Below are 23,391 nucleotides of genomic sequence, written 5' to 3' on the forward strand. Positions count from 1 at the left end.
TATATGCTCTAATACATTAGAGAATGTAATTTTACAACTATCGACCTTGCACCTCTATGTGTTTAACCCTGCAAAGTGGTTAAACACATAGGGGCATATTTATCAAGCTCCGTATGGAGCTTGAAGCCCCGTGGAAGGCTTGCCAGAAACACAAGTTATGAAGCAGTGGTCTAAAGACCACTTCTCCATAACCTGTCTGCCTGCTCTGAGGAGGCGGACAGAACTCGCAAGAAATCAACCCAATCCAATACGATCGGGTTGATTGACATCCCCTGCTAGCGGCCGATTGGCTGTGAATCTGCAGGGGGTGGGATTGCACCAGCAGTTCACAAGAACTGCTGGTGCAATGATAAATGCCGATAGCGTACGCTGTCGGCATTTATTGATCTGCGGCGGACATGATCCGCAATATTGGATCATGTCCATCCGCACCTTGTTAAATAGGCCCCATAGTAGAAGTACCGCACAGGACCCACAGAGCACTGCACGTAATTCTTCTACTATAATGGATACAATATTTATTTACTGATGTAGTGCATCTGATATAGCCAATATAGCATTCTTTATTTATTTTAGCAACCATTGCAGCCAAAAGAAATAAACTGCCCTATATAGAAATAGTATTTTTTTTTTGGTTTTCCATTGGCTGTGTTCAGCTCTGGAGTAGAAGTGTTCTGCCGTTACAGAGCTGACTTCATTTATATGTTTAACCACTTTGCATGGGTTAAATATATGTTTTTCTACAAGCAATTGTCTAAAAATAAAATGCTTTAGCACTTTACAACTTAGGGCTAGAGTACAAGTGGCACGATAACTGTTGCGCGTAAGCAATATTGGGTTTTTCTCTGCTTTTTTTGCATGCGCCGTAAAAAGTGCATGTATTACAAGTTGAAAGTAAAGAGAAATTAAATTTAACTCTAACTTTAACTTCAGAGCTCGCTTAAAGTGTAGGGGAAGAAAAAGGTTGAAACACAACATAAATAATGTTCTTCACTTATAGGATAATGCATGTTTTAATATATATATATATATATATATATATATATATATATATATATATATATATATATTTATACACATACATATACACCTATATATATCTATTCTTATAGCTATGTATTTTATCTATCAGCGTTCACAATTTAGGACTAACGCAGTTGGGTTAGTGCACATGAAGAATTTAATATTTCAATAACATGCATTGAAGATAGCATTAGTCCTAAGTTGTGAACCCTGATGCGCATAGAAAATAAAATGAACTTTTGATTTTTTTATACATATACATATATATATATATTTATATATATATATCTGACACTGTTAATGTAAAGTACATATCTATACCTATATATCTATAGAAATAGATATATAGAAATTGGTATATACAGATATATATAGAAATATGTATTTACAATAAAAAGCACATTGTTCTATATGTGAAGAACATTAGAATGTGAAATATTCATAATTCACGTCGGGTTTAGCACACTTGAATAAACGCAATCAGGTTAGCGCGCAAGTATAGGTGTTAGGTTTGCGCACACCATTGAAGTCTATAGGGGAATACGTTAACCCGATTGCGACTTCGTGAAATCTATCTATTTGCGCGTGTTGAGTTTTGATTGTGCTTATACTTTTTACTTTCAACTCGTAATACGAGTTAACAAAGTTAACGCGCAAGCAGGAGCGCAAAATACCGCTCCACTCGTAATCTAGCTCTTAATCGTTGCTTGTATATTTTACTGCATAAATCAATACATTCTAATCACTGTGCCATGTTATATGTATCTCAGGGGAAATAATACTACTAATGTTAGGTAATTCATCTCATACAAATCCCTGTAATCAAGCGGCATATTGGCAACAAGTTGCTTTGCTGATGAAATTGAACATAATAGGATTAAACAGAGTGTGGGGAATGTACAGCAGTTTTCAGTCATCACAAGGTCAGGCATCATGATGTTGCTTTCACATGTTTTTCTGACATATGCCACAGACATGACAATCATTTTCTAGCACTTCTTGGTGTAGGTCCCTAAAAGAGGAAAATAATTAAGACTGCTTCTGAAGCTAGCTTTCAGAGACTTTCCACTGGTGCACAGTCACTAACAGAAGCCTTCCTAGTCAAGTCTCTTCACTGGTATTCTATATAGTAAATGTACTTACACATGAGTAATGTCTATAAATCTTACATCTCTTAGGCTCCATGGAATAACACTGGAATATGAGCTCCAACCTACTAAAAACAAAGCTCTATTCTTTGTAAATCTAAACCAGTTTTATTTAATCATTGTTAAAAGTGGCATCTAATCAATTCAGCCAGGAGAGTAATAGAAACCACAAATGTATAGCTCATGCATGTTTATAAGGAACAACACTTGGTTGGTATGAGATTTCATGTATTTCAAGAATGCAAATGTGACATTTGTAGATTAATCAGAAAAAAAGTGTATATCCTTGATTTTTTTTTTCCCATGAAGTATGAGATAATTGTGAAAAGGTCAGAAACCACTAATCCAGATCAGTTTTGTCCTCTGGGATAGCTGAAAATTTTAGAAATTGAAAACGATTCAGAGACATGGAATTCATATTTTTATGATGAATGAAAGAATGAATTAATTCATTCATTCATTCATGCTTTATGAAGATAATGACATTTGTCAAAATGCTTCAGTATAAATATAAGGGAGGACTGTATTCTACATCATGGGAAAGGTTTAATATTATTTTTTTGCACAGAGTAGGGTTTGATTTCAAGCGTGTATGTTTAATGGAGTTATTTGGCTTTTATTCCGCAATATTTGGTCCAGAAAGCTTGCATCTAACAATACACATTTATAAAATGTAAAAGCTTGGCAATCATATTTATTTGTTAATATTTGTTATTAATAATTGTTAATGTCATGGCTTGATTCCCACAAAGTTTAAAGAAATAGTCTAGTCAAAGTTAAACTTTCATGATTTTTCATGATTCAGATAGAGCGTGCAATTTTCAGCAACTTTCTAATTTACTCCTTTTATCAATTTTTCTTCGTTCACTTGATATTTTTATTTGAATGAAAGCTTAGGAACCGGACCATTTTTGGTTCAGCTCCTGGGTAGCGCTTGCTGATTGGTGCCTACATTTAGACACCGATCAGAAAGTGCTACCCAGGTGCTGAATTAAAAATGGGCTGGCTTCTATGCTTACATTCTTGCTTTTTCAAAAAAGATACCAAGAGAACGAAGAAAAAATTATAATAGGTGTAAATTAGAAAGTTGCTTAAAATTCTTAAAAAAATCTAAATCATGAAAGTTTAATTTTGACTAGACTATTTTGTTAACAAATATCTGTAGTTTTTTTTTTTTAGTCTGCATTATTTTGATCAGGGTTCATTTCTAACACAGTTTAAACATGAACAGAACATTCTTGAAAAAAATAAAAATACTATTCAGTTTTAATAGAAACTGACAATGTTGTATACGCTCTAGATATGAGAATGAGCAGCCTTTCCGGAAAGCAGTGGAAGAAGAGATAGACTCCTTGTACAAAGTCATTGATGATGCAAATTTGACAAAAATGGATCTAGAAAGTCAGATAGAAAGCATGAAGGAAGAACTTGGGCTGCTGTCAAAGAATCACGAAGAGGTAAGAAATAGGTCTCTAGAGGAGGCTATTAAATAATACTGAGCCATATTTTTTAAAGAGACATGCAAGTTAAAGGGACTTGAAATGCAAACATTTTCTTTTATGATTGAGATAGAACATACAATTTTAAACAATTTTCTAAAATAATTTTATTATCGAATTTGCTTTGTTCTCTTGGTATCCATTTTGAAAAGCATATCTAGGTTGACTCAGGAGCAGTAATGCACTACGGGAGCTAGCTGCTGATTGGTGGTTGCACATATTTGCTTCTTGTCATTGGTTCACCCAACATGTTCAGCTAGCTCCCAGTAATGCATTGCAGCTCCTTAACAAAGGATACCAAGAGAATGAAGCAACATTGATCATAGACATACATTGGAAAATTGTTTAAAATTGCATGCTCTATCTGAATCATGCAAGTAATTTTTGGAGTTTCACGTCCTAAAGTGTCCAGCAGTGCATTTCTAATCATTTTAGCAACATTTGTAATATATGTAAACATACATATGCACTATGCATTTGAAAATTAGCATTGCTTAAAGGGACACTGAAACCAATTTTTTTCTTTTGTGAGTAGTGTAGGGTCAATAGTCTTAAAACTACATTTTATAAATTGTGAATTAGTGTATGTAATTTTTCAACTATTATGGCTTTTTAATTTAAATGGTAAAAAATGTATTTAACCCCTTAAAGGGACAGTCTACCATAGAATTGCTATTGTTTTAAAATATAGATAATCCCTTTTTTACCCATTCCCCAGTTTTGCACAACCAACACAGTTATATTAAAGGGACACTCAGGTCAAATTAAATTTTCATGATTCAGATACAGCATGTAATTTTACACAACTTTGCAATTTACTTCCATTAAAAAAAATGTGCACAGTCTTTTATATTTACACTTTTTGAGTCACCAGCTCCTACTGAGCATGTGCAAGAACTCACAGACTATACGTATATGCATTTGTGATTGGCTGATTGCTATCACATGGTACAGGGGGAGTGGAAATATACATAACTTTGAAATTTGTTAGAAAAAAATCTACTACTCATTTGAAATTCAGAGTAAGTGCTTTTGTATTGTCTTGTTATCTTGCATTTGTTGATTATGCAAATCTACTGTGTTTACTGGTCCTTAAATATACCTTTTACCTCTGTGGTTACCTTGTATCTAGGAACCTTCTTCCAGCCCCCTGATCACATGACTGTGACTGTTTATTATCTATTGTCTTAAATTTAGCATAGTTTTGTGCTAAATCTTAAATAACCCCCTGTGCCTGAACACAGTGTTATCTATATGGCCCACGTGTACTTTCTGTCTCTTTGTGTTGAAAAGAGATTTAAAAAGCATGTGATAAGAGGTAGCCCTCAAAGGCTTAGAAATTAGCATATGAGCCTACCTATGTTTAGTTTAAACTAAGAATACCAAGAGAAAAAAGCAAATTTGATGATAAAAGTAAATTGGAAAGTTGATTAAAATTAAAAGTTCTGTCTGAATAATGAAAGTTTAATTTATACTAGACTGACCCTTTAAGGACCGGTGTTGTGTCAAATGTAGTGATCATCAAAATCGGGAATTAGCAATTCCCGGAACCCCGCCCACACATCTCAAACCCGCCCACACATCTACTAAGCTAATAAACACTATCCTAACGTCCGCCCAGGCTATCTGCCACTTCTACTAAACTCCACCTAGGACTAATAATTGCATATTAATTTTAACAATTTATTAATTATGATAAAAATCGAAAAAGTATAGGAGTATAATTGCAGCAGCACTATCGGTCCATTACAGGTCTCAGAATACTTATTCTCGGTCCCCTCTCTTACTTATTCTCGGTCCCTTCTCTTGATTTTGCCTTTAACATCCTTAATCCCCGTTCTCAGCTCCTTTAACCAATGCTTGTTGTTATAAAAAAATAAATACATCTGTTTTTATTGGAAAATCTGTCCCCAAGTCAAGTTGGTTGAGAAGGCAGTATAGTATGTGTGCTATGCTTATGATGTGATGCCACTTTATATAGTAAGTACGAAATACAGGGCTTATATAGTAAGTACGAAATACAGGGCTAATAAAAACGCTGCCTCGTATGTGACAAGCTGTCACAAATACTATGTTGTGAACATAGTAAATGTGACAGCTCATCTGTCCCAACGTAGCTGGGTGGCATTTTGGAGGAGTGGTGAGGCTATCCTGGGTGGAGTTTAGTAGACATGGGAGGTATCCTGGGTGGACGTTATGCATAGTATGTTTTATCTTACTGGAGATGTGAGGGCGGGTTAGAGATGTGTGGGCGGGGTTCCGGGAATTGCTGATTCCCTAGTTTGATGATCCCCAGATTCGACACAACACCGGGCCTTTCAGACTAAAACTTCCCCAAAAGACCAGAGCATTTTTAGCATTTTTGCTCCATTTAAACAGAAATAGAGCCTTGTTTTGTTTTTTTATTTATCAAAACTATATATTTTTTTAGTAGACAACCCAAAGTATTGATCTAGGCCCATTTTGATATACGGTATTTCATGCCACCATTTCACCATCAAATGCGATCAAATAAAAAAAATTGTTAACTTTTTCACAAACTTTATGTTTCTCACTAAAATTATTTACAAACAGCTTGTGCAAGCATGGCACAAATGGTTGTAAATGCTTCTCTGGGATCCCCTTTGTTCAGAAATAGCAGACATATATGGCTTTCCCATTGCTTTTTGGTAATTAGAAGGCCTCTATTTGCCGCTGCGTACCACACTTTTATTATACCCAGCAGTGAAGGGGTTAATTAGGTATCTTGTAAGGTTAATTGTAGCTTTAGTGTAGAGATTAGCCTCCTACCTGACACTTTTCACCCCTGATTCCTCTCAAACAGCTCTCTTACCTCCCCCACCCCACAATGGTCACCCCCATTTTAAGTACTGGCAGACAGTCTGCCAGTATGCAGTTTTAAACCTTTTTATTTTATTTATTTATTTTTTTATTATTAATACTGTATTGTTCTTACAGTAGGATTACCCCCTTACCTTCCCACCTCCCTGATCCCTCCCAGAAAAGCTCTTTAACCCTCGAATGAATTACCACCATCTTAGGTACTGGCAGCTGTCTGCCAGTACCCAGTTTTCCAAAATTTCCCAACTTTATTTAATAAAATTAAAAAAACACACACATTTTTTCTGTAGTGTAGCTTCCCCCCACCTCATTTACCCCCTTCCCCTCCCAAATCGATTTCTCACTCTCTAATCCCACCTCCACAGTATGATCCCCCTCTCCCTTCTCCCCCCTCCCTCCTTCCCCCTCCTGCCGCTCTGAGGGTACTTTTTCTGTAGCATAGCGGTCCCGCCCACCTTACCCTCCCACACCAGCAACGATCGACACTACCGCTGCCCGATGCAGAGAGTGCCAGTACCTTTGTCCGTCTATTTCTGCACTGCCCTACTCGTGGGGCATGCAGAAATAGCACAATCTCGCTACTTTTTGCGACATTGTGGCAGAAAGAGGCCCAGGACAGCAGCGTCATACAGGGTTAATGAAGGAATAGTCTAGTCATATAAATAAATATCAATAAAACTTTCATGATTCAGATAGAGGATGCAATTTTAAGCAACTTTCTAATTTATGTGTATTTATGTGTATTTAGACATGTATGTACACGTCTCTATGTTAAAGTCCTTTGCCTGCTTTTTTTTCTTTTTTCTAACACCTGAGACCTCATATCTTTGAGCCCCTATAACTTTTTATTGCAATTTTTTAAAAATATTTTTTATTAGTGTTATTATGAATGTAATTGTACTTTTAAATGTATTTTAAATTTGTTTTGTGCAACCTTTTAGTCGAGTGTATCAGTTAACCAGAGTTCTGAAAGGGATGATAAACTCTGACAAACTGCTCAACATATCTGTTAAGGTCTTATCCTAACTAGCATATTGATATGCTTCTCACTTAAAGGGACAGTCAAGTCCAAAAAAAACTTTCATGATTTAAATAGGGCATGCAATTTTAAACAACTTCCCAATTTACTTTTATCACCAATTTTGCTTTGTTCTCTTGGTATTCTTAGTTGAAAGCTAAAACTAGGAGGTTCATATGCTAATTTCTTAGACCTTGAAGACTGCCTCTAATCTGAATGCATTTTGACCACTAGAGGGCATTAGTTCACATGTTTCATATAGATAACATTGAGCTCATGCACGTAAAGTGACCTAGGACTGAGCACTGATTGGCTAAACTGCATGTCTGTCAAAAGAACTGAAATAAGGGGGCAGTCAGCAGAAGCTTAGATACAAGATAATTACAGAGGTAAAAAAGTATATTAATATAACTGTGTTGGTTGTGCAAAACTGGGGAACGGGTAATAAAGGGATTATCTTTCTTTTTAAACAACAAAAATTCTGGTGTTGACTGTCCCTTTAACCTATTCATCATTACACTGAAAATGTTTAATTTTATTCCAGCAACAATACCGTATTGAATTCAGCCTCTCTCTCAGTTTTTTGAATCTCCTTCTTTGAGTGGCATCTGTTCGAGCCAATCAGAGCCTCACCATGCGCCCCATGTAAATCTCTATCTCCACGCTCCTGTGCTCTGAACGATGTCATCATATTGAAATGCGCATGCGCTACAACTTACGCTAATTGCGCATCAGAAGTAGTAAATTATCTTTTGCGGTTTATTCACCGTTTACTGTTAGCGGAGCAGCTAATTCACTTCTTCTGATACGCAATTAACGTAAGTTGTAGCGCATGCACATTTCAATATGATGACAGCGTTCAGAGCACAGGAGCGTGGAGATAGAGATTTACATGGGGCGCATGGTGAGGCTCTGATTGGCTTGAACAGATGCCACTCAAAGAAGGAGATCCAAAAAACGGAGAGAGAGGCTGAATTCAATACGATATTGTTGCTGGAATAAAAGTAAAATTATTCAGTGTAATGATGAATAGGTTAAGTGAGAATAAGACCTTTACAGATATGTTGAGCAGTTTGTCAGAGTTTACCATCCCTTGAAGCCACATACGAGTGAACTCGTTTACTTTCAAATCACAACAATTAGCGCACCACTCGTAATCTAGCCCTTAGAAACTAATTACCAATCAGTTTGTCTTGGGAGTAATTAAATGCCTTAACTAACCTTCTTTAATCCTGTTTCTCATTCTGCACATTTAGGATGTGAAAATGCTGTACAAACAGCTGGCTGGGTCTCAGCTAGAAGAGCTGGATGCTCCAATAGGCACTGGACTGGATGACATACTGGAAACCATCAGAATTCACTGGGAGAGAGATATTGAGAAGAGTAGAGCTGAGACAGGTGCCCTGCTTCAAGCCAAGGTACATAAACTGACTATATACCAGAATTAGCCATATATAACTATTATTATTATTTATTTGTATAGTGTCACAAACTTCCATAGTGCTGGGTAAAAAGACAAAGATTTGTGATAAGATACAATCACATGACAAAACTAGTACTATTGAGCACAAGTGGTAGATGGTCACCTGGTGTTTGTTGTAGTGTCAAGCAGTTGTGAGCAGAAATAGTAGGTCAGATAATCAGGCAGAGCTCACGATATGCTAAAAAGAGACTAGAATTGGTAATTGTTGTTTTTCTACAACTTTGAAACATTGGATGCTGCAATGATAATTAGGGAGTAGCATCCCGGCTACTTCTGCCTCCGTATTTCAATTACATTAAACTGTTTCCTTCACTTGCACCATTCAGTGATGCCTCTGGTATTCCTATTACCATCTTGTGTGTCCCCTTCTCCTGTTTAAACTTTCTTAAATGCATTTACCTCCTTTACCTTTTAAAATCAATGTTAAATGCACCAGCTTTTCTAAAAAAATTAGAATGCTCTTGCTCTACAATAAAATAAATACTCACAAAAATAAATGATAGACAGTACCAACCGTTCTTTTAATGTATTAGAATAGACCCCATAGAGCCTTTGATATCTAGGATATCCCCTGCTGCTCCTGAATCACAGGAAGCTTTGTTAAGAACAGATGATGTTATTTAAAGTGCCATAAAACATGTTGAGATCTGTGCATATCCTAAAAGAGCTAATTAAGTAAAAAATAGTTTACATATAAAAAAAAGTTGTATTGTATTTCAGCTGAGTTCACAGGAGCTTATTTGCTTCTAGGCATGCTCCAGCAGATAATGACTGTTAAAGTCTTGCATTCCACCACAGCAAAGGTGGAGATACAGCCATATAAGGAATTGTGTAGGGGGGAGTTAGAGCTGTACAATTCAGAAACTTAAACGAAAGGGTTAATGGTGAGGCACTGCAGTATAAAATTACAGGTAAAGTAATTAAAGTACATATTATATTTTGTATCTATCCCATCTTGTTTTATATCCCTTTAAGGCAGTGTAGCAGGCAAAGCAACCAGGCAGATGATATTAAACTAATCCTCATGACTCAGTGGCTGACTTCATACAATTGCTTATTAGTTGTCATGTGCTTATTATTAATGCTCAGTGTCTGACTTAATGCAAATGCTTATTAGTTGTTATGTGCTTATTATTAATGTTCAGTGTCTGACTTCTTACAAATGCTTATCAGTTGTTATGTGCTTATTATTAATGCTCAGTGGCTGACTTAATACAAATGCTTATTAGTTGTTATGTGCTTATTATTAATGCTCAGTGTGTCTGACTTCATACAACCGCTTATCAGTTGTTATGTGCTTACTATTAATGCTCAGTGGCTGACTTAATACAAATGTTTATTAGTTGTTATGTGCTTATTATCAATGCTCAGTGTCTGACTTCATGCAAATGCTTATTAGTTGTTATGTGCTTATTATTAATCCTCAGTGTCTGACTTCATACAACCGCTTATCAGTTATGTGCTTATTTTTATTAATGCTCAGTGTCTGACTTCATACAAATGCTCATTAGTTGTTATGTGCTTATTATCAATGCTCAGTGTCTGACTTCATGCAAATGCTTATTAGTTGTTATGTGCTTATTATCAATGCTCAGTGTCTGACTTCATACAAATACTCATTAGTTGTTATGTGCTTATTATCAATGCTCAGTGTCTGCATGCAAATGCTTATTAGTTGTTATGTGCTTATTATTAATGCTCGGTGCCTGACCATGCACATGCTTATTAGTTGTTATGTGCTTATTATTAATGCATAGGGGGATATTTATCAAAGGTCCGTCAGACCTCGCTGAATGTGGAGAGCAATACGCTCTCCCTATTCAGCATTGCACCAGCAGCTCTTGTTAGCTGCTGGTGCAACGCTGCCCCCTGCAGATTTGTGGCCAATCGTCCGCCAGCAAGGAGGTGTCAATCAACCCGATCGTACTCGATCGGGTTGATTTTCAGCGATGTGTGTGTGCGCCTGCTCAGAGCAGGCGGACAGGGTTATGGAGTAGCGGTCTTTAGATGTTCAGTATGTTCAGTATCTGACTTCATGCAAATGCTTATTTGTTTTTCTTGTGAGCTGCTGGTGCAATGCCGCCCCCTGCAGATTTGTGGCCAATCGTCCGCCAGCAAGGAGGTGTCAATCAACCCGATCGTACTCGATCGGGTTGATTTTCAGCGATGTGTGTGTGCGCCTGCTCAGAGCAGGCGGACAGGGTTATGGAGTAGCGGTCTTTAGACCGCTGCTTCATAACTGCTGTTTCTGGCGAGCCTGCAGGCTCACCAGAAACACGGGCCCTCAAGCTCCATCCGGACCTTGATAGATAGGCCCCTCAGTGTCTGACTTCATCCAAATGCTTATTAGTTGTTATGTGCTTATTATTAATGCTCAGTGTCTGACTTCATATACATGCTTGTTATACATGCTTGTTAGTTGTTATGTGCTTATTACTAATGCTCAGTGTCTGACTTCATGCAAATGCGTATTAGTTGTTATGTGCTTATTAGCAATGCTCATTGTCTGACTTCATGCAAATGCTTATTAGTTGTTATGTGCTTATTATCAATGTTCAGTATCTGACTTCATGCAAATGCTTATTTGTTTTTCTTGTGAGCTGCTGGTGCAATGCCGCCCCCTGCAGATTTGTGGCCAATCGGCCGCCAGCAGGGAGGTGTCATTCAACCCAATCGTACTTGATCGGGTTAATTTTCGGCGATGTGTCGGACTTCATACAAATGCTCATTAGTTGTTATGTGCTTATTATGAATGCTCAGTGTCTGACTTCATACAAATGATTATTAGCTGTTATGTGCTTATAATCAATGCTCAGTGTCTGACTTCATAAAATGCTTATTAGTTGTTATGTGCTTATTATCAATGCTCAGTGTCTGACTTCATGCAAATGCTTATTAGTTGTTATGTGCTTATTATGAATGTTCAGTGTCTGACTTCATGCAAATGCTTATTAGTTGTTATGTGCTTATTATTAATGCTCAGTGTCTGACTTCATGTAAATACTTATTAGATGACAGCTTGATGGCCCCTGTTTCTGGCGAGTCTTCAGACTCGCCAGAAACAGCAGTTATGAAGCAGCGGTCACAATGACCGCTGCTCCATAACCTGTCCGCCTGCTCTGAGCAGGCGGACAGATATTGCCGGAAATCAACCCGATCGAGTACGATCGAGTAGATTGACACCCCCTGCTGGCGGCCTATTGGCCGCGAGTCTGCAGGGGGCGGCGTTGCACCAGCAGCTCTTGTGAGCTGCTGGTGCAATGCTGAATACGGCGAGTGTATTGCTCGCCGTATTCAGCGAGGTCTCTCGGATCAGGTCCGACAGACCTTGATAAATATGGGCCAATGGCTTTTACTTCACTTTTTTTCTGTCGATACAACATGTGAATGTAAAAGTGAATGTAAAAGTGTCAGAACATTAAGATTATGCTTATTACGTTTGTATTGTTTTCTTGCCAACAGCATTCAGTAGCTTTACCAGCTGTGCAGAGCCAAGAAGAAGAATTTGTTGAGTCTCTTAGAGAAGAATTCCATGATACAGCCTGTAAAATCCAGAGCCTGCAAGCTGAGACTGAATCCCTGAGGACTCTGGTAAGGGCAACTTCTGCATTACATGTGAATATTATATGAGTAAGCTGGGATTGTGAAGTTTGAGTGACATATATCTTAGGGTTGTCACATTTCTTGGAAAAAAATAATATCCATGCTAATAAGCATAAATAATTATATAGTATGACTCATAAACTAGTACTGCTAGTTTTTTTTTATAATTAGATTCCAACATACTTAGAAGAAGCTACACCACAGCTGGGACTTTATTTCCACACACATTTTTTTTTCTATAATGACCCTAAAGGGACAGTGTACTGTATAATTATTTTCTACTTGATGTTACCAGTCTCTGCTAATTGAAATCATAACCCAATCAAAAGGGCTGAGTTTGCAGGGAGAACATACCAAATTAGCGTATCTCTCTCTATATTTACACAAAAAGTCCAGATTATTTCTCACTGTGTAAACACAGTGATACCAATATTAATTAATAGTAATATTTTAGGACCCGATGATCTAAAGCTCTCCATTTTGGCAAGATTATTTAAGAAGGCTCATGATTGCTGCATTGTTCCTCAAAATTTTAGCTTAAGAGCCGTTTATCTTGCTGTGCAGGCTTCTTGGGGCCTGATATTCAAAAGCTTGTGACTCAGGCAAGATATTCTAAGAAGTCTCGTCGGTACATGAGACATGTTTATGACACTAGATAGTGCTCTTCATGTGAAACTGAGACTCCTACATTAAAATACAATAATACAAAATCTTAAAAAATCCCCAAGATTTTGGGTGATTTCTCTCCATGCTGGCGAGATTTTGAATATCAGGCCTTGGTGTGAACGAGAGACACCTACATTACACATAACACTTAAAAAGCACCCAAAAATATTGTGCAATATCCTTCTAAGCTGGCAAGTTTTTGAACATTGGGGCCTTCTTGTTTACATAGTTTTTTCTTTAGCTAGCACTTAAGTGTTGATATATATTGATCTATTTCTAAACAATTTAATACACTCCGGCAGGTATCATTGATCATTGGTAACGCATTAAAGGGGAGACAAAGCTCACTACACTATCCCTTTAACCTTAAAACTACCAGACATGACAGTAAAATTCCAGCTGGTGGCAACCTTAATATATCAGTGATTTATACAGACATCGTCCATTTAACAATATTTTCATTATATAGTGACAGGCAGAAAAAAAGCCTGCACATTTTATAGTATATAAATATATATTCAATATTAGTACTGAGGTAGGCTCAAGGGCATGAATATATCTTCATTGCTTTATGTATAACATTGTTATAAACATTGTTGCAAACGCTACGGCTATATAGTGTTCAAGAGCATACCTCAGTATGCCTTCAGAAAGTTTCAACAGAAAACAGCAAGATAAAGAGTTACATTAAGACAACAGTACAGATAATGGGGCCAATTTATGAATGTCTGACGAACATGATACGCTGTAACGTATTATGTCCACCAGACATCACAGAATGCCGACAGCAAACGCTGTCAGCATTTAGCATTGCACAAGCAGTTCTAGTGAACTTCTTGTGCAATGCCGCCCCCTGCAGATCGGTCGCTAGCAGGGGGTGTCAATCAGCCCGATCATATAGGATTGGGCGGATTGATGTCCGCAGCCTGGAAGCAGCGGACCAGTTAAGGAGGGGTCCTTTCCGGCGAGCCTGAAGAGTTTATAAAATTGAATGCTCTGTCTAAATCATGATAGTTTTATTCATATAAATATATCCATATCATTTCAGAACAGACAGAAAATTATATTGAAATTAAATTTGAATTAAAATAAAACTATTTAATTGCAATCATGAAGCTGGTAAATCATGTGATTCCAGCTACCTTTCCCCTCAATCAGCCGATTCCTGTTGTGATTGTCAGCTGGTTTTGCAGTTATTCAGATGTTACCAGCTGACTTTTATTTATTTAGAACAACTTGACAGGCACAGGTGGCAGCTTGTCATACAGCTGATGCTATGCTGCAACTACACTAGAAAGACTCTCAATCTGTTTGAGGTGTAAACTTTCTTTGCTGTCAATGGTGTGAAAGGTATTTTATGTGACAAAAACCCAGGAGCAAGACTAGAGTCAAGTAATTCTCTAAGCAATGTAATATGAAATGGATATATATATACAGGTATATATATATATATATATATATATATATATATATATATATATATACAGTATATATATATATATATATATATATATATATATATATATATATATATATACAGTATATATATATACAGTATATATATATATATATATATATATATATATATATATATATATATACTGTATATATAGTTCTTTAGGCTATTTTAATATTTATATTAGTTTTTTTAGCTTTTGTTCTACTGTATAGTATTTCAAGATGTCATCTGCATTTAGAAATTATTCTGGAAAAAGTAAGATTCTCAATAATACATGAAGCATCTTTATTGGTACTTTTTATTAGGCATGTGTACAGACAAAAAAACAAGTTGTTTGTCACAAAATAAATGTTTCCTTCTTTCATCCTATATTTATTAAGTGAGTCTTTCGGATTTCATCTATTAACGAAAATTCATTCGTCCGCTATTTCCTATGGGAATTATCTTTAAGGCAGTGCAAATTTTAACGTTTTAAAACCCTTCAGCCTTTATAGTAATAGCTTTAACTGTACAAATCTTCTTATATACATTCATTTTTTTCTTGTTTTTGAACAAATACAACAAAAAACAGTTATATCCCGTTCATGATAATGTGATTGCTGATAGAAATCCAATTTAAAAAGGCAAAAGTACTATAACTTACAATCATGAAAATGCGCGTATGAAATAAAAAAAACCACAGGAACAGGAATGCTAAATTCCATTTCTAGATGTTGCAGTTGTGATTTTCTACAGATCTTGTTAGCGGTACAAAATATCATTGTATATAGCTATTAAATACATATAAATATATACTGTATGTAAAATTATGTCCTGTCCAATACCGATGGACTATGCAATGGCACTGGATATTCACATGTTGAAAAGCCGTATTTTGCGCTCATTGCCTGCTGAGTCTTTTGTGAGCTGGTATAACATAATGCAAAAGTATGTAAACCGCATATAAAATGAAAGCCAATGCACGACGTTTAAAAGCAACATTTTTATTGTTTTACAACTTCCAATTATGTAAACTTTGCCTAAAATTCATAACCAAAATCTTATTCCTACCTTAAACCTTAACCTCAGGGGCGAAACTACAGGGCGCAATTGCGACTGGGCGCCGAAGGGTGGGGGCCCAGCTTTAAAAAAAAAAAAAAAATTTGAATGAAAAACGCTGACCTGCCACTGCCTGCACTGATATCATGTGAGTGTGACATGATGCTTCACTAGTGTCTCTGACTACAGGGGTTAGTGTTTATGTGTGTGTGTGTGTGTGTATGTGTGTATGTATGTATATGACTGTGTGTGTATTTATGCATGTATGTGTGTGTATGTATGTATGTGACTGTGTGTGTATTTATGCATGTATGTGTATGTGTATGTATTTTTGTAGAACCAGCAAATTACAGACCTTGTTACTGCAGCATGGGGAGGGGGTAAACAGTGTCACTATACAGTACCACTATATACAGTATGGGGGGGCTGGACTATGTCACAGACTACTGTGGTCACTTTATAAAGTACTGGGACAGGTAGGGTCAGGCCAGCCATCTCACCGGCAGATTACAGACTGTGTCACTGACTCACTATATACAGTACTGGTGTGGTGGAGTGGTTTAAACAGTGTCACAATATACAGTAATAGGGGGTCAGACCATCTCACAGACTGTGGGCACAGGGTACCTTCTTTTGCAGACGTAATCTGATTCACATTTTTTTTCTGTGTTAAATGTAAAAAAAAAAAAAAAAGTGTATGCATCAAATTCACTTTTTTGGGGGGGGGGGGGCCTTCTTAGATTCTTGCACCTGGGCCCTGTGGTTTCTAGTTACGCCTCTGCTTAACCTACTATCTATCCCTAACTCTTATGAAAATGCAATAAGTATGTTTCATTCATTTCTCTAACATTTTAAACTTGACAATCTAAACTCAAATACAGCAGCAAAGCCTTTATTTTTTTGCCAGTTAGAACAAAAACTGCACCAGTCTTTCAAAATCATACTAAAGTGGCTTTGACATAAGACCTAAAATTGTATTAGATTTTCATTATTCAGGGGTCGATCACAATATTAATCCATTGATTTTCTACAGAAAAGCACCATTAGAGTCTATGGGGGATTTTTGTAGATCTATTGTTTGAGTAGCTTTTCTAAAGGATTGTGATCGACCCCTTAATGTTCAATAGAAGCATCTTAACATTTCCTTTTATTGTATAATTTTAAATCCAAGCAATATTATTGTAAATCCTCTCAGTAGCAGCACTAAGAAGGAAGTATTGATTGCTTGCTACATTGCCGTAAAGCAGTGATTCTCATCCAGCATATCAAAACACCACAGCTTATCAACATACAGAGAATTAGGACTGATAAGGTGGTATAAAGTGGGTGGTATAAATAACAAAAAAAATTACATGTAACGTAAAATTATATATGTATGTGATATATACCATCATACATTTATCTATACTGTGCTATACATATATTTTTTATTGAATTTCAGATATAATTATCTCCATATGTTCAAAATGTTGCCTATATACAATTAGAATAGAATATTAAACAAGCATTTGTGCAGTGGGTGCAGTGACACCAGGGCCCAAAAGGTGAGGGGGGTGGGCAATGGTAGCCAGTTTATGCATAGACAAGTGCCTATGTGGTCATAATCTGTGTATAGATACTCATCAGAATTATACAGTGCAGCATTTTCTCTTTTAATGTACAGATATTCTGTCATTATACAGCACAGCATATTCATCACATTTATACAGAACAGTGTACTCATAAGGGTATAGTGTATAGAAAATCACATCATTATATAGCAGTGTATAAATACTCAGTTTAATTATAAAGTGCAGCATGCTCATTATGAGTGTGTGTATATATATATATATATATATATATATATACACACACACACATATATACACACACACACACACACATATATATATATATATATATATATATATATATATATACACACATATACATATACACACACACACACAGTCCAATAGAATTTTATTGCTGTGGTGTTTCTGGATAGCTTCCCCTTCATCAGGCCTTGACTTTCATGTACCTTTAATATCTTCCAAATGTAACTCATTTCATTTCATAACTGAGGGTACTGTGTTTAATATTGAGTTTCTAAAACTGATGCTATTTTTATTGTTTTTACAGAAAAGGGGTTTGGAGAACTCTTTGTATGATGCTAAGCACTGGCACGATATAGAACTCCAAAACTTAGGCTCTGTGATAACAAAACTGGAAGCAGAATTACAAGAGATCAAAGCTGAAACTGAACAGCAACAGAGAGACAGAGAAAACTTGCTGTCCATCAAGCTGCAACTGGAAAAGGATATAGCAACATATCACTCTATCCTGGATGGGGAGGAGAAGAGGTATCTGGCCAAAAATGCTGAGAGCTTTTCCTCCAATTTGTGTCTAAGCTTGTAAACATTTCACAGTGCATATCAGTATCTGTCTTTGTGTGGATGGTTATGGTGTGGATGTACTCTCAAGCCAAAACTGCAATCTTGGCTTGTAGTTAATCATGTTGTCCTCAACTAACCTTGGTGGATTATTCTTTAAAAAAAAAAAAAAAATCCCACGTCTTACTACAGAATAACATACAGTATCAGCCAAGTCTAAACATGAAATCAACATCTTGTTTGCGACAATTGTTTTCAATCGCTAAACTCCACCCACCATTTTTAGAAACCAATCTAGGCTTGAGTCTGCAGATGACAAGGCTCAACATGCTCATTATATTAGTAAAGCCAGTAAATTGCAGATATGTCGCAGGGTGTATTTCCAGCTCCAAGAATTAGAAAAATCACAATTTCCAAACTAAATTTCATGAAAAGGGAGAAAATAATTTATGGTAATTAGATATATTGCAAAGTTGTTTTACTACACATAACTAAACATAGTATTTAAAAATAGCAAGGTGTTTACTGTTCCTTTAACAAAAGAACCCAAAATGCAATGAAATGGTGAACTCATAGTAACATAGTGACATAGTAACATAGTAGATTAGGTTGAAAGAAGACAAAAGTCCATTAATTTCAACCTATACAGAGCCTACCTGATTTGCAATAAGGAAACTGCCACTTGAACTTAAATTATACAATTAGTCATAAATGTATCTAAGCCGTTTTTTAATTGAACTAACGTATTGGCAGTCACTACCTCCTTAGGCAAGGTGTGCCACGATTTAATTGCTTTTACCATGAAAAAACGTTTATGTTGCTGGAAATTAAATCTCCTTTCCTCTAGCCTTAAATTGTGACCTCTTGTCACAAACAATTGCTATAGAATAAAGAGAGCTTCTGCCAACATTGTATATGGGCCTTGAATATATTTATATAAAGTAGTCATATCACCTCTTAAGCACTTTTTTTTCTAGAGTAAACAGACCCAGTTTGTCTAACCTCTCTTCATAGTTTAAATTTGACATTTACCTGCCCATTCCTCCATTTTTTTAAATCCCCTTTTAAGCAATTTCATCCTGCACTGACCTAATGACCTTACAGAACTTTGTATTATCCACAAAAATAGAGATGATGCTATTTATTAATCCTTCCTCCAAGTCATTTATAAAAATATTAAAGAGAACAGGGCCCAGTACTGCTCCTTGGGGTACTCCACTAATTACTTTTGTCCAATCTGAGTATGATCCATTCACTACAACTGGTTGCTCCATATCTTCTATCCAGTTAATTATCCATGAGCTAACATTTTCAGATATCCAGAGTCCCTTAATTGTGTACATTAATCTCTCATGTGGCACTGTATCAATACCCTATGCAAAATCCAAGTATATCACATCAACTGATTCCCCTGTATCTATATTTTTCCTTCCTTCCTTCAAGAATTGAATTAGATTTGTTTGACATGCTCTATTATTCATAAAACCATGCTGATTTAAAGGGACACTGAACCCAAATTTTTTCTTTTGTAATTCAGAAAGAGCATGCAATTTTAAGCAACTTTCTAATTTACTCCTATTATCAATTTTTATTTGTTCTCTTGCTATCATTATTTGAAAAAGAAGGCATTTAAGCTTTTTTTTGGTTTCAGTACTCTGGACAGCACTTTTTTATTGGTGGATGAATTTATCCACCAATCAGCAAGGACAACCCAGGTTGTTCACCAAAAATGGGCCGGCAGCTAAACTTACATTCTTGCATTTCAAATAAAGATACCAAGAGAATGAAAAAAATTTGATAATAGGAGTAAATTAGAAAGTTGATTAAAATTTCATGCTTAATCTGAATCACGAAAGAAATTTTTTGGATACAGTGTCCCTTTAAACTCATAATCTTATTTACATGAATATACTCATCAATATAATCCCTTCTATACCCTTCAAGTATCTTCCCCACTATTGATGTAATATTTAATTGGTCTATAACATCCTGGATCAGGAAAAACTGGCACCACATCAGATTTACGCCAGTCCTGGGGTACTGGGCCGGCCTTAGGGCAAGGCGAGTGAGGTGGTTAGGGGGCCACCGCCGCACGGGTTCAAACAAACATGTTTTTTAATAATTTTTATATTTTGTGCGCCATTTTTATTTAAATTTTTTGGGCACAATTTTTTCCTGTCAAAGTTCAGGACTCGCCAAGCAGAGGCACAGAAGGAGGAGTGACAGACACTTGGCGAGTGTGGGACAGAGTAGGGCCGGCCTTAGGGTTTGTTTGTTTGTTTTTTTATGGTTGTTTTGGCGGGGCCCGGGGGTGGCTTTTGCGCAAATGTGCAGTGGACTGCAGGAGTCAGGGCGGAAGGCTGAAGGTATGAGCGCTAGCCTGTCAAACAGCTAACACAGAAGCTGCTAAGGATACGTGCAAAGTACTTGATATGCAGATAAAGATGGAGTTGACAGAACGCTCTCATTAATTAAAGATTATGGGCTGTGGGCGCAACTCAGCGCAAGGCTATGGAAACAATATTTATTTATATTTATAATAGTGATAAATATTAGTGATTTAATTGTAAAAATAGAGCCTTTATGAAAACATAGCTGCTGCATTTTGCTCTTTTATAGCAACTTCAGTTCTTCAACAAGACTGAGATCTGGGCTTATCCTCTAAGATAAAGTCAATGCTATTGGCATAGAAGTTAACTGAAAGCCAAATCTGTGGCATTTGTCGGTAATAAAAAATTTTTTGACTGTTTGAAACATTTAAACTATGAAAACAACCAAATTTCAACCTCTAAAGCACAACATAAATACAACATTCTATGTAACTGTTTGTGGATGTGACCATCCATTGAATCCTCCATCTTGTTCTTGTTGGGAATGTCACACTGACAGCCATATTGCAGCTTCCAAAATGTTGCAGTTGTGATTTTACACTAGTCAATATGGCTTAAATGCAGCTGTAATGCTAATTTATAACCCTTTCCCCAATCCAATCCCTTACACTAACCTCAGTCCCTTACCATAAACCAAGCCCCATCCCTTACTCCAATGCCTCCAAAGATTTGTAATATTTAACAGTAACTAAAACATACAAGCAAACAATTATGGCCAGATTACAAGTGGAGCGCTAAATTATTGAGTAATTTAGCCTTTAGATTTATGAACTTAAAAATGTCAGGCTCTCACAATCAATATATTCATTATCGTCTTCACTACAATGTAAGCTTTCTAACAGTGGGGGCTGTCTGTGTGTGTGTGGGGCTGTCTGTTGTGTGTGTGTGTGTGTGGGGGGCTTTCTGTTGTGTGTGTGGGGGGGGCTGTCTGTTGTGTGTGTGGGGGGGGCTGTCTGTTGTGTGTGTGGGGGGGGCTGTCTGTTGTGTGTGTGTGTGTGTGTGTGTGTGTGTGTGGGGCTGTCTGTTGTGTGTGTGTGTGGGGGGGGGGCTTTCTGTTGTGTGTGGGGGGGTCTGTCTGTTGTGTGTGTGTGTGGGAGGGGGGCTGTCTGTTGTGTGTGTGTGGGGCTGTCTGTTGTGTGTGTGTGTGTGTGGGGGGGGGGGGCTGTCTGTTGTGTGTGTGTGGGGGGCTGTCTGTTGTGTGTGTGTGTGTGGGGGGGCTGTCTGTTGTGTGTGTGCATGTGGGGGGGTTGTCTGTTGTGTGTGTGGGGCTGTCTGTTGTGTGTGTGTGGGGGCTGTCTGTTGTGTGTGTGGGGGGGGCTGTCTGTTGTGTGTGTGTGGGGGAGCTGTCTGTTGTGTGTGTGTGGGGGGCTGTCTGTTGTGTGTGTGTGTGTGGGGCTGTCTGTTGTGTGTGTATGTGTGTGTGTGGGGGGCTGTCTGTTGTGTGTGTGTGTGGGGGGGCCTGTCTGTTGTGTGTGGGGGGCTGTCTGTTGTGTGTGGCGGGGCTGTCTGTTGTGTGTGGGGGGGCTGTCTGTTGTGTGTTGGGGGACTGTCTGTGTGTGTGGGGGGACTGTCTGTGTGTAAGGGGGGACTGTCTGTGTGTGGTGGGGTGACTGTGTGTTGTGTGTCGGGGGCTGTCTGTCGTGTGTTTGTGGGGGGGCTGTCTGGTGTGTGTGGGGGGGGGGTCTGGTGTGTGTGTGGGCTATCTGGTGTGTGTACACCTGTGTATGTATATATCTGTGTACCTGTGTATGTGTCTGAGTGTGTGGATGTATGTGTATATAAGTATCTGTGTGTGTGTATTATATCTGTGCACTGTGTTTGTGTGGTACTGTGCATTGCTCCATTTCTTTAAAGTATTTTTTGTTTTAGATAGAGGCCCTCGCTGTCATTCTGCCTAGGGACCTGCACTTGCTAGGGCGGCCCTGGCATCTCTGTAATGTTCTTATTATAATAAGAAAACGCATAAAAATAAGGCCCAGTTCAACTCAACTGTTTCTAATTGTCAGCATAATTCTTCATTATATACATAAACAGTTGTTCCAATAGTACAAATGGTATATTGCAATATATACAATGTTATAGTGCTCTATTTATATGTTTTTTTTTTATATAAAATGTTGTGCATTACCTTAAATGATTTTTCTCCCATTTTTTTGTAAAAATGGTGGGGGGCAGGGTTAGGGACAGAGATTGGGCAGGGTTGGAGGTGGGGAGAAAGGGGGCCCCATTTTGTCATCCTGCCTTGAGCCCCTCAATGGCTAAGGCCGGCCCTGCTGGGGTAGTATGTCTAAGGATAATGATTCTTGAAAAAGTAAGTGCAGAAGTTTGGCTATGACAGTGCTAAATTCTAGGGATGGGCGAATGCTTTACAACATTTGAAAAATGTACAAATTTTAACACATTCGGTCATTTGTTTTGAATTTAAAATGTTTGTACAACATTCTAACATTCTGTTATCTTTAAATGTAATATTCTATTAAAATTTTTCGAATTCGAATATTGCATAATTCTAATATAATTATGTAATATCCAAATAAAAAAATCAAATAGATATATTTGTAATAGTAATTCTAATACTCTCTTTAAATGTAATATTCAAATTATATAATATTCAAATTATGCAATATTCGAAATAAAAAATTTTTAATCAATATATTTGTATCTATTATGTATCATTTTACTAAATTCCCTTTAAACATTTTTACATTTAAATTGAAAACTAAGAGGAAATGCTTGTTTCTGCATAACAGACATTGCTGTATCAATGTTGAATGGATGATGGGGACAACTTCTGCAGTTTTGTTGGTGAAAAGAAAGAAGTTTACCCAAACCAAACAAGAAAAGAGTTGGT

At 37.0% G+C, this 23,391-nt stretch overlaps 1 protein-coding gene across 1 annotated transcript in view; it reads left to right on the plus strand.

Moving 5' to 3' along the window:
- BFSP2 (beaded filament structural protein 2) overlaps positions 1-23,391 on the plus strand; it is a 127,062-nt gene that overhangs the window by 62,450 nt on the left and 41,221 nt on the right. Inside the window, exons 3-6 of the mRNA XM_053715749.1 lie at positions 3,472-3,628; positions 8,786-8,947; positions 12,475-12,603; positions 17,900-18,120. Of these exons, the coding sequence (XP_053571724.1) occupies positions 3,472-3,628; positions 8,786-8,947; positions 12,475-12,603; positions 17,900-18,120 (669 nt within the window). The remainder of the gene's footprint in view (positions 1-3,471; positions 3,629-8,785; positions 8,948-12,474; positions 12,604-17,899; positions 18,121-23,391) is intronic.

This window comes from Bombina bombina, chromosome 5, assembly GCF_027579735.1.
Source record: "Bombina bombina isolate aBomBom1 chromosome 5, aBomBom1.pri, whole genome shotgun sequence".
Classification (NCBI taxonomy): Eukaryota; Metazoa; Chordata; class Amphibia; order Anura; family Bombinatoridae; genus Bombina; species Bombina bombina.